We start from the raw sequence: 15,992 nt of genomic DNA, 5'->3' as shown, positions 1-15,992 counted from the left end.
GAGGTGCCGCAAGAAATCAAACACATGGTACTAAGTGAGTCGGCAAGGCAAAATCTGTACTTCTGAAGAAGAGTGTGTCCCCAAAGGGAATCCAGTGGGTGAGCATACCTGGGTAGGCCATCTGCCAGTTTTTATCCCTAACAAAGTACTGCTGCTTGCTTTGATACCAAGAGTTCTGGGGTACAATCTATGTGATTAGCTAATTTAAAATTGGGGAGGGCATGGAAAAGGGCTACAGTTGTGACTGGATACCTGTTAGGGAATTTAACATTCTGACCACAACTTAACTTAAGATAGCTAACTTAAGCTTCCTAACTTAAGTTTCCTAACTTAAGATAGCTCCATTATATGCATGAAACTTATAGTTAATTTGTTTGTGTTGCATTATAGGTTTAACTTTGATAGAAAACATGAATCTTATAGTTTTTTTTTCCAACTCAAATAAATGTGATTATCAGAGATATTTCAAGAACTAATGGGATACCCAAGACAAACTATCAGGAAAGGTTCAAAAACTGTTTTCTTTGAAGGCTTTTGATGACCACTTCTGCAGCAAAGTAGATGGAGCTTCCTTAGCACACTTTTCCCCTGAGTTATTGGGACTAGGTTAGTGACTATGATTCAGTTTTAAATGTGTTTCTTGCCATGGGAATGCTCAACCAGGAACTAGCAACTATCTATAAAAGGGATTCCTAATTCTGATTATGAAAAAACCTTTAAGATTCCTTTCAGTCCTAGAATTCTCTAGTTTCACAGCTGTTTTAAGATAGAATATTTAAAATTTTGCCAGTAACCTGAAAATGCTGGCTAAGTATTAATTAAATTAACAGTTCATTTTGTACATGGAAGATCCCAGAGTTTATAGTTTCTACTTCTTGGTAGTCAGCTCAATCTTTCTGTCTTCCAGGGGTACTACTTTAAGAAGATAATGTAATAGCAAAACAAGTCTTCCCTAGGTTCCCTCAGGTACCAAATAAAGCCTAAAATATAGTCTATGTATAAGAATAAATAAAATTAAAAGAATGAGAGAAAAACCAACAATAGAGAAAGATGCTTCTGTGAAACCCACATGTTGAGATATAGTAAATTATTCTCTGAAGTTTCCACAAAGGTATAAAAATTTATTTTACACACTGTCTGGATGGATTAACAAGGTTATTTCTTCCATCTTCTCCTAGGCTGTAAATCCTGACAGATATTAATTATAAGTTGGTACCAGATCATTATTCAATGCTATGGTACAGAGCTTACACAAAAACTCACAAATTACAAATTAATCAGATGCATGGAGCTTCTAAAAATCTCTTTCAGGTAAAAACATCAGACAGCTCCATTTGGTGGTGATGGGGACCAAGTTCTTGTATGATAAAGAATCTGGCATTATATGTATAACAGGGAAAACAAACCCTCTGTCAGAAAAAACATAAATTTGCCATTCTTTCCTGTCATTTTTTTCTAGCATGCCTGGATACAGAGAAGTTCTTGGCCTCCTAGTTCATATTTTGTTTTATACTATCAGCATGGTTTTAGTTCCTCACTGCTGCCTCTAAATAACCAGGTTAAGTTTATTCTAATGAGCAAAAAAACCAGCATAGTTTGGTAAACAAGTAAAAAATAAAAGGAATAATTTGTATCTAGAATTAAAAACTAGAGAATAAACAGGAAGTAGTGAAAAATAGAAAGAAGCAAAGAAAGTGGAAAAGAGACCAAAGAAAGCATGCATAAAATTCCCAGGACTGAGCCCAGGAAAGGCATGGAACTCAGGAATGGCACAATTAAGTACACACACACTAACAACTCTGGTTTCAATATCAACTGTAGCAGGTCCAAGCACATACACTTAAAGGATGTTTTTCATCATCCTGCAAATATATATTATATTGTTTGTCATTAAGATTAGTAACTTAGGGCTGGAGTTGTGGCTCAGTGGTAGAGAGCTTGCCTAGCATGTATGAGGCACTGGGTTCCATTCTCAGAATCACAGATAAATAAATAAAATAAAGGTCCACTGACAACTGAAAAAAGAAAGATCAATAACTGAGCAATTATTATTCCTAGATTTGTTTATTCATAAAGTCAGTCTACCCCTGTGTTTAGCTTACATTAATACATAGTTGATGTTGATACTGATTTCTTGATGTTTTTAGTATTCTGTGATTTCTTAAAAATAAATATGATCTAGGGCTGGTGTTGTGGCTCAGTAGTAGAGCACATGCCTAGCATGTGTGAGGCACTGGGTTCAATTCTCAGCTCCACATAAAAAAATAAATAAAATAAAGGCATTATATCCACCTACAACTAAAAACATTTAAAAAAAATCTTTAAAGAAATTTTTAAAAATATGATGTAAAAAGACCCTTAAGGATCTGTTGGAAGAGAATAAAGTAATATTACTAATGAGTCTTTAAGTTATCCTTAGACTCGGTAATAATAGTTTTGTAAATATCTTTAAAGAAACAGCAACTGTACAAAGATGTTTATTCCTACCTTACATATAAGAGAACAATCTGGGACTAACTGTTCAAAAATAGAGTTAAATCAGTATATAAATCCAACAAACTTTATTTAATTACAAAGATTTTTTTAAAAGTATGAAAAATATTTATAATATAAAGTTAAATGAAAGAGGTAAAATAGAAAAGTATAGGTTAATTTTTGAGTATATTTATATAAAACTAAATTTCATATGGAAGGACCAACAAAAAAAATGAAAACTATTTGAAAGATAGATAGTATTATAGATAATGTTTCTGTCTTTGAAATAGCTGTAACATCAATACATTATCTTTGCTATTTTAAAATGTAATAAAATAAAAGTCTGTAGACCTCAGTTTTCTCATGTGTAATACTACAAATTAGATCAGTTATTTCATGGTACTGACTCTGTATGCTGAAAAACTTAAGGGAAAACTCACTGGAAAAGACACATTTTGAGCTAATATTCCTAAAAAGTAAAGTGACACACACTTTATAAGAGATCAGGTGTTGAACTTGAAGTATCAGAAGCAAGTACTGATTGGTTTTATTATCAAGCTTTCATTTAACAATAACCCCATTCCAAATTTGGATAATAAGAATCAACAAACAAATCAATTAAAAAGAATAACAGTGTCAATCCACTTCGTTCAATTTCTATTTTGGAAGGTCCCATGAAATATATTCATTATGTAACTCTACCTAAACAAGTCTAACATAGCTAAGTACAACTTTTCACAGGTGATTTCCTTCTTCCCTTGCAGGTTATTTGCCACTTTTATAAGATGGAGTTATAAATTATTCCAAAGTCAAAGGTAATTCTCCTCTAACATGTCACCTCTAATATCTCCCATAGGACTAAACAGAGCTTTGCACTATCAGATACAGTGAGATGGATTCCTTTCTTTTAAAAACCTACTCTGCTTGCTGGTCATGATATGAATCAAATAGGAGTAGGGGCCTGGATGAAGCAGATCTTTTCCAGAGATACCAGAGCACTTTGTGGGACTGCCCTTTCAAATATCATCTGGTGAGTATTGCCTTAAAGTAACAAACAAGCCCTGAGAGCTCAGAGATTCCCAAAGAATTCTGATGATGAAAACTAGTATTATGTTTTGTTCATTTAGAAAACTGTCATTTTTCTGTTTGTCCTTACTTTCTCTTAGCAGGCAAAAAGACACACATGTATACAACATGCACACAAACATACACAAGTCATCTCTAAAATTGATTTAATACAGACTTCTGCTTTAAACAGTTTATAAAAAATGAAATTATAAACATTATTTACTTCAAGTTGTATTGCCAGCTTATGTGAAATTCCTGTTACTTATATCAAAATTCATAAATCTATTTCAATAAGCAAATGTAACTAATAAGGGATGAAATGGTTAATTTAAAGGCCCAGAGTTATTTGGATTAATTTATTAAATTAAGCTGTCAAAAACACTTAGCAAAATCACTTGTTGTTTTTTCCTTTTTTAGTGAAAGAATTAGAAAACCAATTCTTTGATGAAAGAACAAATTTGGGGGGAATATGTCAGTAAATAAAAGAACATTTTAAATTCTTTCCCTTATGCCAAACCCTGAGCCAGGTGCTCAATGTTTATTCATGTAGTAGCAGATTCAATTAATGCATGGTATTTCTTCATCTCATGGGAATTCAAGAATAGGTTGAGGGGAACCCTCAAATTTTCTTGAAAAAGTGTATCAAACAGAAAAGAATATTGAGAAAATGATTCAATGGGTACTTTGCTTACACTGGAAGTTTATCATCAGAGAAGGAGGAGCAACTGAGGCATAAGCTTATTAATCAAAGGCAGGGAATTTTCTTAAAGATTTAAGATGAAACAAGGTAAAAAAAATTTTAGAAGATCAGATCTAATTATAGTAATCTCTATGTGGGAGGATTTACATTTTTAAAAAGTGATCTGAGGCCAGGTGTGGTGCACACACACCTGTAATCCCAGCAGCCTGGGAGACTGAGGCAGGAGAATCAAGAGTTCAAAGCCAGCCTTAGCAACTTAGCGAGGCACTAAGCAACTCAGGGAGACCCTGTCTTTAAATAAAGTACAAAAAAAAAAGGGGGGCTGGGGATATGGCTCAGTGTTTAAGTGCCCCTGAGTTCAATCCCTGGTACCAAAAAAAAAAAAAAAAAAGTGATCTGAGGACTAGGGATGTAGCTCAGTGTGGAGCATTTGCCTAAACACGTGTGAGACCCTAGGTTCAATCCCCAGCACTCCCAAAGAGAAAAAGAAAAGGAAAAATTTATCTAAAATCAGGGAAACCCAATTTAAGCCCTGGCTTGGTCACTGCCCAGCTTTTGTGATGTGGAGCTTAATCTACTGTCTCTAAAGTGGCAATAAGAACAATATCTCTGCCTCCTGGGGTAGTTAGGATTAAGTCAGACAATGCATGTCTAGCAGGCAGTGGCGCACCAAGAGACCCAGTTACTTGGAAGTTAAGGCAGGAGAACTGCTTGAGCTCAGGAGTTCAAGGCTGGCGTGGGCAACACAGTGAGACTCCATTTTAAAAAACAAAGAAAGGTCTGGGTTTGTAGCTCAGTGATAGAGCACTTGCCTATCACTCGTGAGGCACTGGGTTCAATCCTCAGCACCACATAAATGAATAAATAAATAAATAAATTAATTAATTAAAGGCACTGTGTCCATCTACAACTAAAAATTAAAAAATAAAAAACACAAAGCAAAACAAAAAAAAAACAGACAATGAATTTAAAATGCTAAGTGGAAGTACACGGTAAGTGATCATTTTATTGATTTTACTATTTTTAACCAATATAATTTGAAAAAAGTTTCTACTTAAAATATTTGAAAAGAATTTTTCATGAGTTGAAAATTAGACTTAACTGCATAAAGACATAAACAATAGCAGGCAAATACAGAATGGCATATGTTAAAAATCAACCCATCTCCATCAAATGCCTTCATCTGCTCTGCATGTGATTTGACACTGGACTTTTAGGCTTTATTTAACACTTGGGAATATTTAAGAAGTTAGCAATTTATAGTATTCTGAGTGCTTTGAGATAACATACTCCTATAGTTTCTAAAAATGTTTGTCCTAAAAAAAGCTGTATTAGCATTGCCTAAAGTTATTTGCTTAGTCACTGAGCAAGACATTTAACAAATTATTTTTGAGACATTCCAAATGAGGCAGGCAGTGTGCCAGGCACTGCCTGACTTGAATGAAATAAAATTCCCCCTGTTGCCATGTTATTTAAAAATTCATTCTTTTGGTCTGGGGTTGTAGCTCAATGGTAGAGTGCTTGCCTCACACATGTGATGCACTGGGTTCGATCCTCAGCACCACATAAATAAATAAAATAAAGGTACTGTGTCCATCTACAACTAAAAAAAATTTTTTAATTAAAAAAAGATTCATTCTTTATATATAAAGTGGGTCTCATAAGTATTCTGTATTCCACAGATAATCATTTCTCAAGGTTGGCAATGCTTACAACTAATAATGTTTTCATATAAACCAACATTTCACATCTTTAAAATTTCTGGTGTCTCTGAGGACAGGTAAACTCAATGTTGGTGATACACAAGTTAATGTAGACAGCAACTACATTTGGTCAAAGGGAATTTAAAAAGACTCATTTAAGCCCAATGGTTACCCACCCACTTTTTTTTATTGGTGTTTGTACATAATGGTGGGATTTGTTGTTACATATTTGTACACGCACAAACTATAACAATATAATTTGGTCAATATCACTCCAAAAGTTATCTTTTAAAAGATCATAATTGCAGATAATTTCTAAAAGTGAATGATCTAGCATCTACAGGAAGGCTTTATCCATAAAAGGGGAATATTTTAATTTCTGTTAATTCACTGTACAACTTTAGTTAAAACACATTTTAGTCTTATCTTTCATATGGTTTTCTCCAAACCACATACCACTTAAGATAAATGTCCTCTAGCTTCAATGACCAGGTAACAAATTCCTGTATACATGTTTAAGACCTGATGAAACACTAAAAATAAATCTCATTCCACCTGATATGCTCTATCATAAAACACATAGAGGTTTGAAGACAATTGCTTTAAGACAAGAATTTGGAACAGTGAAAGCAGCCATATATTTGTCCAGATTTTTTTCCCCTGTAATGCCAGGGATGAAACCCAGGGCCTTATTCATGCTAGGCAAATGCTCTACCACTGAGTTACATCGCTAGCCTCAAGCACATTTATCTTTAAAGTGTACCCAACTACTAGTAAAAGATACTCTTCAGTATAAGTAAATTTGACTTTCAGTGTCAGGCAGGAAAGAAATTTAGAAGTGCTAATACACTAAAGAGTATATCTGGGTAGATTTTCTGAGGAATTGCTATTTAAAAAAAAAATGATATTTATTTATAAACTCAACTTTGAAAGATAGTGCATTATTCTTCAAACTTTTTGAGATTCATCTGAAAACCCTAAAAATTACACTGATTTAGTAAATTAAATTTAAGAAAATATGGTCACCAATAAGCAGATTCTCAAATGATCAAAATATAAGACAATATAACTAATTATATTCAAAATACCTGTAAGTCATAAGGGTAATAAAAGCCTATCTGAATTATCTGGTTGTATATATCCAGTTTGCTGTCATTATTAGAGATCTTTGTATAAGGACTGGCATATGTAGCCACACAAAACCACAAACTTCATTATCTTCATAAATAATGTTATATAACCAAATGTTGCTCCTGGGAATCAAAAAATGACTTTTGGAATTGAGTTAGTCTCCTTGGCTATGAAAGTGATTTGAGGAACTAAAAAAATTTTAGCTGTTTTGGTGAGGCCCAAATTATAGAGAACAGAGTCAGCACTACGGCATGATGGAATTTATTGTAGCCAACAGTTGTGACAATCTGAACTAACAACAGATATGACTCATTTTACAATTCTGTAATACAAGAGAAAGAAGAAAATGATTATACTAGGCAGCACTAAGCATAACAGAACATAGCAGTTTCCAATACAAATATGTTAAATTACCAAATAAAAAACTTATATCTGAATCTTATCAATAGAAAGAAAATTAACTCATTTGGTTTATTTGTTCTAATCCTGATAGGATACTATATAAAGAAAATGTCATTGGATAGATCTGGAAAAAAAATTTCAGGGCCCATTCACTTCTACATGGTTTTACAATGTTCCAAAGCAGCTAAAAGTACTTGATAAGATAAATGCATGTGTGGAGTTTAACATCAAGCAACAGTGTATTGGGCAACATCACCCAGTAATCAAACAATTACAAAATGGAAAGTACATCTTGTACAAGCTGACAAAGCCATTAAATCAGGAGAGCTGTGGGCAGACATACTGACACTGCAAAAATGACCGGAAAGCATTAATTTCAGTATTAATAAAATGGCAGTAAGTATATGACAGTTACCAGATGAACTAAGAAATAAGGTTACTGGCCTTGTTAAGCTCACGTCTCATTTTCTCAGGCACAAACTGATCGAGGTAGCGTCTGAAGTGAAGTGCATCAATGGCAACGATCTCCGTGCAGCGACGCTGCCAGTCATCCCTGGGATAGGGCAAATAGGGGAGAAAGATGAGGAATAGGTAGAGTCCTTCAGCCTTGAAAAGGTCAGGTTGTTGATTCAAACTGTGACCACTGGTCTCAGTAAAGCAAGAGGGCAGGAAACCATTTTATATTTAGATTCAAAGGCACACACACATTGTGCACTGTGAAAAATCAAAAAACCATACATGATGGCATATTATATATCATTTACAGTGAATCTCACAGGCAAAAGGATTTGGGGGCAAACAAAGGGAAGTTATGTCTTTCTTTTCCTCTCATACTGGAGATATGGCATTTGAAGCTCAACCCTTCTTTGTTTTGTGGAATCTTCTCTGAATTACTGGGATGTAACACTACCACATATTGTCCAGGATATAATCCCAAGAAGTCAAGTATTACTATTGTAATTAATTGCTGACTGCAAGAAACTATTTTTTTAAAAAGACAAAACATTAAAGAAGACAATAACATGTCACTGGTGGAAGTAGGAATGACTAGTAGAGATGATAATTCTGGAAATGTATAAAATTCCAAATATTTCACCTTTTTAAAAACTTGCATAATTGGTTGCCAACCAACTTTTCATGTTAAAGAACAACAGAAGCCTTCATGTTAGTTTGTAAATAATTACCAGGAATAAATAAATATTCACAAAGATAACTGTTTGTTACAACCGTATACTTTAAACAAATAAAATCAAAGAATCCAGAGGCTGGACTTGAATAAGTTTGTGGCACAGGTATGGTTACATAGGGCCATGGCTGATTCTCATTAAAAAACAAACAAAAAAATTCCCACAAACTTTCAAGCACCATTGCTGCAAAAGATTACCCCTGATACACTACATAATTTGAAGGAGAAGCAAGGATGTCTAAGTGTGAGTACACTCTTAGCAGAAATAGGAGACAATAGCAGCAAAATTAACTGCAGGACCTGCTGTCAACTGGCTTTGTGGCATTAGGCAAACTGTCCCAACACAGGTTTCCTCCACCTACCTAATCTCAGAGAAATTAAGGATAACTTAAAAAAAAAAAAAAAAAAAGCCCAAAGCTCTAATTAGAGCCAATTCTAATTAAGTTAGGATCTGGAAGTTAACCACTCCCAATTGGCAACTTAAGGTAAAGAACTGTAGAAAACTGTCTTCCTTGCATTTATTTTAGACTTTTGGTTTTTAATTTTTTCTGGTCTCCATTTGGTATACAGAAATGGTAATACTGTTTTAACTGCAACAAAACTGTAACACTGAATTTAAAAAGAAAGTTCAATTGTCTGACTAAGAGTAGAAGAGACAAAGAGCACACTAGAGTCAAGTTCACACTCCTTCACTTTCAGTCACGCAATATTCAAGTCAGAAACAAGACTCACCTTTCACTCCCATCCTCATGGCTCCGGGCCCAACGGTATGTTTCAGCATAACCAATGTATTCACTGTACTGTTCAGTACCTGAAACAAATAATTTGTTACTATTCACTTGATACTCAACAGTGAAAACATTTCACCTTAAAACCGCAATAAGGCAAGAAATACCACTCTCATCACTTATATTCACCACTGTATTTGAGGGGTCCCGCCGCCAGTGCAATAAAGGAAGAGAAGAAATAAAAGGCATAAAAAATATTAAAAACAAAAACAAGAGTGTAGCTCAATGGCAGAACATAGGCTTAGCATGACAAGGTCCTGGGTTAAATACTTAGCACCAAAGGAAAAAAAAGTTAAAATGTTCCAATTTGCAGATGCAGTGATTGTTTATACAGCAAATCCTAAGAAATTACTGAAATAAAGAGAGGGAGTGTTAAGGGGAATTAAAACAAAATAAGCAAAATTTAATAAAATAAGTAAATTTAATAAAATCAAATAAAATTTTTATTTATTAAAATCAAAGGTAGGAGAGTTTCAAGATGGATGACATGGAGGACTGCATTCCATGTCGCTCCAGGACTCAGGATTCAAGAAGAGGAGGTATTGAGAGACTCAGGACCAGCTCAGAGGCACCGAGTGTCTTCCCAGACGGGCGAGGACCCCCGACTGAGGCAATAGTTCCAGATGGCAGGGAACATCGCGGAGCAGAGCTGCGACGGTAAGGCTTCCCTGCCGGGTGAGTCTTCCCCACCAGGGCAGTAGAACCAAAGACCCAGGCCTAGACCAGCCAGGCTCCAGTCCGCAGTCTAGCGCCCCTTCAGCTGACCATCCGTCAACCCGTGGAGGCGCCTCTGCCCACGAGCAGGGAATATACCCAACCTGGAGGCCACCACTCCTAAAGGGGCAGCTTCCTTTGTGGATCACTGCATTATCAAGTTCCTCCAAGACTTCAGGCTTCTAGAGGCTAGGAGGTGAGTTATTAGAAACCTACAGGACACTATAAGTCAATAGGGGGAAAAATGCAATATCTCAGATTTTCACATACTAGAGGGGAAGATACCTGAGCAATATGAGAACACAAGGGAAGAAAATGTCCCAAACAAACCTAGATGCTACATCAATAAAATTCAATGACAGCATGGCAGAAGAAATGTCAGAAAGGAGGTTCATAATGTACATAATTAAAATGATAAGTGCAGCAAATGATGAGATCAGAGAGCAAATGCAGGCACTAAATAATCGAACCAATCAACAGTTAGAAGAGCAACTGAGGGAAGCAAAAGATCATTTCAATAAAGAGATAGAGATTCTGAAAAAACAAACAAACAAACAAACAGAAATCCTTGAAATGAAGGAAACAATAAACCAAATTAAATACTCCATAGAAAGCATAACCAATAGGATAGAACACCTGGAAGACAGAACTTCAGACATTGAAGACAAAATATTTAATCTTGAAAACAAAGTTGACCAAACAGAGAAGATGGTAAGAAATCATGAACAGAATCTACAAGAATTATGGGATATCATGAAAAGGCCAAATTTAAGAATTATTGGGATTAAGGAAGGCACAGAGTAACAAACCAAAGGAATGAACAATTTATTCAATGAAATAATATCAGAAAAATTCCCAAATCTGAAGAATGAAATGGAAAATCAAGTACACGAGGCTTATAGGACTCCAAATATACAAAATCACAACAGACTCACACCAAGGCATATTATAATGAAAATACCTAACATACAAAATAAAGATAGAATTTTAAAGGCTGCAAGAGAAAAAAAATCAAATTACATTCAGGGGGAAACCATTACGGATATCAGCAGATTTTTCAACCAAAACCGAATAAGCTTGAAGGGCCTGGAACAACATTTTTCAAGCTCTGAAAGAAAATGGATGCCACCAAGAATCTTATACCCCAGCAAAACTTACCTTCAGATTTGGCGACGAAATAAAATCCTTCCATGATAAACAAAAGCTAAAAGAATTTACAAAGAGAAATCCGGCCCTACAGAACATGCTCAGCAAAATATTCCATGAGGAAGAGATGAAAAACAACAATGTAAATCAGCAAAGGGAAGAACTACCTCTAAAGGAATAGCCAAATAAAGGAGAAACTAAGTCATGTTAAAAAAACAAAACTAAGCCAAATGACTGGGAATACAAATCATATCTCAGTAATAACCCTGAATGTTAATGGCCTGAACTCATCAATCAAAGACACAGACTGGCAGACTGGATTAAAAGAATGACCCAACAATATGCTGCCTTCAAGAGACTCATCTCATAGAAAGACATACCCACAAACTAAAGGTAAAAGGATGGGGAAAAACATACCATGTACATGGACTCAGCAAAAAAGCCGGAGTATCCATTCTTATATCAGATAAAGCAGACTTCAAGCCAAAAGTAGTTAGAAGGGATAAAGAAGGACATTTCATTGTGCTTAAGGGAAGCATAAATCAGCAAGACATAACAATCATAAATATCTATGCCCCAAACAGTGGCTCATCCATGTATGTCAAACAAATCCTTCTCAATTTCAGAAACCAAATAGACCATAACACAATAATACTAGGTGATTTTAACACGCCTCTCTCACCACTGGACAGATCTTCCAAACAAAAATTGAACAAAGAAACCATAGATCTCAATAACAGAATCAATATTTTAGACTTAACGGACATTTATAGAATATATCATCCAACCAAGAGCGAATACACTTTCTTCTCAGCAGCACATGGATCCTTCTCTAAAACAGACCATATATTATGTCACAAAGCTAATGTTAGCAAATACAAGAAGATAGAAACATTACCTTGTATTCTATCAGATCATAATGGATTGAAATTAGAAATAAATGAAAGAGTAAAAAACAGAAACTACTCCAACACCTGGAGATTAAACAATATGCTATTATATGATGAATGGATAACAGAAGATATTAGGAAGGAAATTAAAATATTCTTAGAGTTAAATGAGAACAAAGAAACATCATATCAAAGTCTCTGGGACACTATGAAAGCAGTACTTAGAGGGAAATTTATTTCATGCAGTGCATTCAATAAAAGAAGTAAAACTCAACAAATAAACAACCTAACGCAACAGTTCAAAGCCCTAGAAAAAGAAGAACAGACCAACACCAACAGTAGTAGAAGACAGGAAATAGTTAAACTCAGAGCTGAAATCAACGAAATTGAAACAAAAAAAACAATACAAAAAATTGACAAAATAAATAGTTGGTTCTTCGAAAAAATAAACAAAATTGATAAACCCTTAGCCAGACTAACAAAGAGAAGACGAGAGAAAACCCAAATCAAGGAAATATCACAACAGACACGATTGAAATACAAAACATAATTAGAAACTATTTTGAAAATCTATACTCCAACAAAATAGAAAATTTCGAAGACATCAACAGGTTTCTAGAGACATATGAATTGCCTAAACTGAACGAGGAGGACATACACAATTTAAATAGACTAATTTCAAGTAATGAAATAGAAGAGGTCATCAAAAGCCTACCAACAAAGAAAAGTCCAGGACCAGATGGGTTCTCAGCCGAGTTCTACAAAACCGTTAAAGAAGAGCTCATTCCAATACTCCTCAAAGTATTCCATAAAATAGAAGAGGAGGGAACCCTCCCAAACTCATTCTATGAAGCCAATATTACCCTGATACCTAAACCAGACAGAGACACTTCGAGGAAAGAAAATTTCAGACCAATATCCTTAATGAACATCGACGCAAAAATTCTCAACAAAATTTTAACAAATCGCATACAAAAACAAAGTAAAAAGATAGTGCACCATGATCAAGTGGGTTTCATCCCAGGGATGCAAGGTTGGTTCAACATCAGGAAATCAATAAATGTCATTCACCATATCAATAGACTTAAAGTCAAGAATCACATGATTATTTCAATAGATGCAGAAAAAGCATGTGATAAAATACAGCACCCCTTCATGCTCAAAACACTAGAAAAAATAGGGATAGTGGGAACATTCCTTAACATTGTAAAGGCCATCTATGCTAAGCCCATGGCCAATATCATTCTAAATGGTGAAAAACTGAAAGCATTCCCCCTAAAAACTGGAACAAGGCAGGGATGCCCCCTTTCACCACTTCTATTCAATATCATCCTTGAAACTCTAGCCAAGACAATTAGACAGACCAAAGAAATTAAAGGGATACGAATAGGAAAAGAAGAACTCAAACTATCCCTATTTGCTGATGATATGATTATATACTTAGAAGAACCAGGAAATTCCACCAGAAAACTTTTAGAACTAATAAGTGAATTCAGTAAAGTAGCAGGATATAAAATCAATACTCATAAATCCAATGCATTTTTATACATAAGTGATGAATCTTCAGAAAGAGAAATTAGGAAAACTACCCCATTCACAATAGCATCGAGAAAAATAAAATACTGGGGAATCAATCTAATAAAAGTGTGAAAGACCTCTACAATGAGAACTACAGAACACTAAAGAAAGAAATTAAAGAAAACCTTAGAAGATGGAAAGATCTCCCATGTTCTTTGATAGGCAGAATTAATATTGTCAAAATGGCCATACTACCAAAAGTACTATACAGATTCAATGCAATTCCAATTAAAATCCCAATGATGTACCTTACAGAAATAGAGAAAGCATGAAATTCATCTGGAAGAATAAGAAACTCAGAATAGCTAAAGCAATCCTTAGCAGGAAAAACGAAGCTGGGGGTATCGCAATACCAGATCTTCAACTATACTACAACGCAATAGTAACAAAAACGTCATGGTATTGGTACCAAAATAGACAGGTAGATCAATGGTACAGAATAGAGGACATGGACACAAACCCAAATAAATACAATTTTCTCATACTAGACAAAGGGGCCAAAAGTATGCAATGGAGAAAAGATAGCCTCTTCAACAAATGGTGCTGGGAAAACTGGAAATCCATATGCAACAGAATGAAACTAAATCCATATCTCTCACCATGCACAAAACTAAACTCAAAATGGATTAAGGATCTCGGAATCAGACCAGAGACCCTGCATCTTATAAAAGAAAAAGTAGGTCCAGATCTTCAACATGTCAGCTTAGGACCAGACTTCCTCAACAGGACTCCCATAGCACAAGAAATAAAAGCAAGAATCAATAACTGGGACAGATTCAAACTAAAAAGCTTTTCTCTCAGCAAAGGAAACTATCAGCAACACAAAAAAAGAGCCTACAGAGTGGGAGAAAATCTTTGCCTATCATACTTCAGATAGAGCACTAATTTTCAGAATCTATAAAGAACTCAAAAAACTCTACACCAAGAATACAAATAATCCAATCAACAAATGGGCTAAGGAAGTGAACAGATAACTTCACAGAAGATCTACAAGCAATCAACAGATATATGAAAAAATGTTCAACATCTCTAGTAATAAAAGAAATGCAAATCAAAACTACCCTAAGATTCCATCTCACCCCAAATGGAATGGTGATTATCAAGAATACAAGCAACAATAGGTGTTGGCGAGGATGTGGGGAAAAAGTACACTCATACATTGCTGGTGGGGTTGCAAATTAGTGCAGCCACTCTGGAAAGCAGTGTGGAGATTCCTTAGAAAGCTTGGAATGGAACCACCATTTGACCCAGTTATCCCACTCCTTGGCCTATAGCCAAACGATTTAAAATCAGCATACTGCAGTGATGCAGCCACATCAATATTCATGGCTGCTCAATTTATAACAGCCAGACTGTGGAACCTAGATGCCCTTCAATAGATGAATGGATAAAGAAACTGTGATACACACACACACACACACACACACACACACACACACACACCCAATGGAATATTACTCAGCCATAAAGAATAATAAAATTATGGCATTTGCAGGCAAATGGATAAGTTGGAGAATATCATGCTAAGTGAGATAAGCCAATCCCAAAAAACCAAAGGATGAATCCTCTTGCTGATAAGCGGATGATGATACATAATGGGGGGTGTGAGGGAGGCAAGAATGGAGGAAGGATGGAGTTGGAAAACAATGGGTGGGAGGGGTGGGGGGAAAGAAAAATAATAGAACGAATCAAACGACATTACCCTATGTATATGTATGATTACACAAATGGTACGCCTCTACTTCATGTACAACCGAGAAACAAGTTATACCCCATTTGTTTACAATTAAAAAAAAATAAAACATGGTACATACATTAAAAAAAATAAATAAAATCAAAGGTATGTCTGTATATGTAGCAATAAACAATGGGAAATAAAACTATTCAAAAATCATTAAATATGTCAAAAAATACCTAGAAGTAAATACAATGGATAAAGAAGACACAACTGAGAGAAAAAGACCCAAATAAAAGATGTATATTCCCAGAGCCTAAATAAAGGTGTATTCCTCCTTTATTTAGGTCTTTGTTTTTTATTTAGGCTCTTCGGATAGAAGACTCAACATTGTTATAATTAATTTTTGAACTATAGATTCCTCAGTCCTAATGATAATCCCAAAAGACTTTTAAAATAGTGAATGAGAAGAAATTTAGGTCTATTCTAATATTTTTACAGAAAAGACAACCCATATGGAAATGGGTGGTTTTCCC

The 15,992-nt window shown here is 34.9% G+C and overlaps 1 protein-coding gene across 1 annotated transcript in view; it reads right to left on the bottom strand.

The window, feature by feature from the left end:
- The window catches only part of PARG (poly(ADP-ribose) glycohydrolase), a 128,914-nt gene that overhangs the window by 20,171 nt on the left and 92,751 nt on the right, over positions 1 to 15,992 (bottom strand). The window contains exons 14-15 of the mRNA XM_079136482.1: positions 9,398 to 9,476; positions 7,924 to 8,032 (exon numbers count right to left, since the gene is read on the bottom strand). Coding sequence (XP_078992608.1) covers positions 7,924 to 8,032; positions 9,398 to 9,476 — 188 coding nt within the window. The remainder of the gene's footprint in view (positions 1 to 7,923; positions 8,033 to 9,397; positions 9,477 to 15,992) is intronic.

This window comes from Sciurus vulgaris (genome assembly GCF_902686455.1).
Source record: "Sciurus vulgaris genome assembly, chromosome: 4".
Taxonomy (NCBI): domain Eukaryota; kingdom Metazoa; phylum Chordata; class Mammalia; order Rodentia; family Sciuridae; genus Sciurus; species Sciurus vulgaris.
This window is presented reverse-complemented; position numbering and strand designations above follow the sequence as displayed.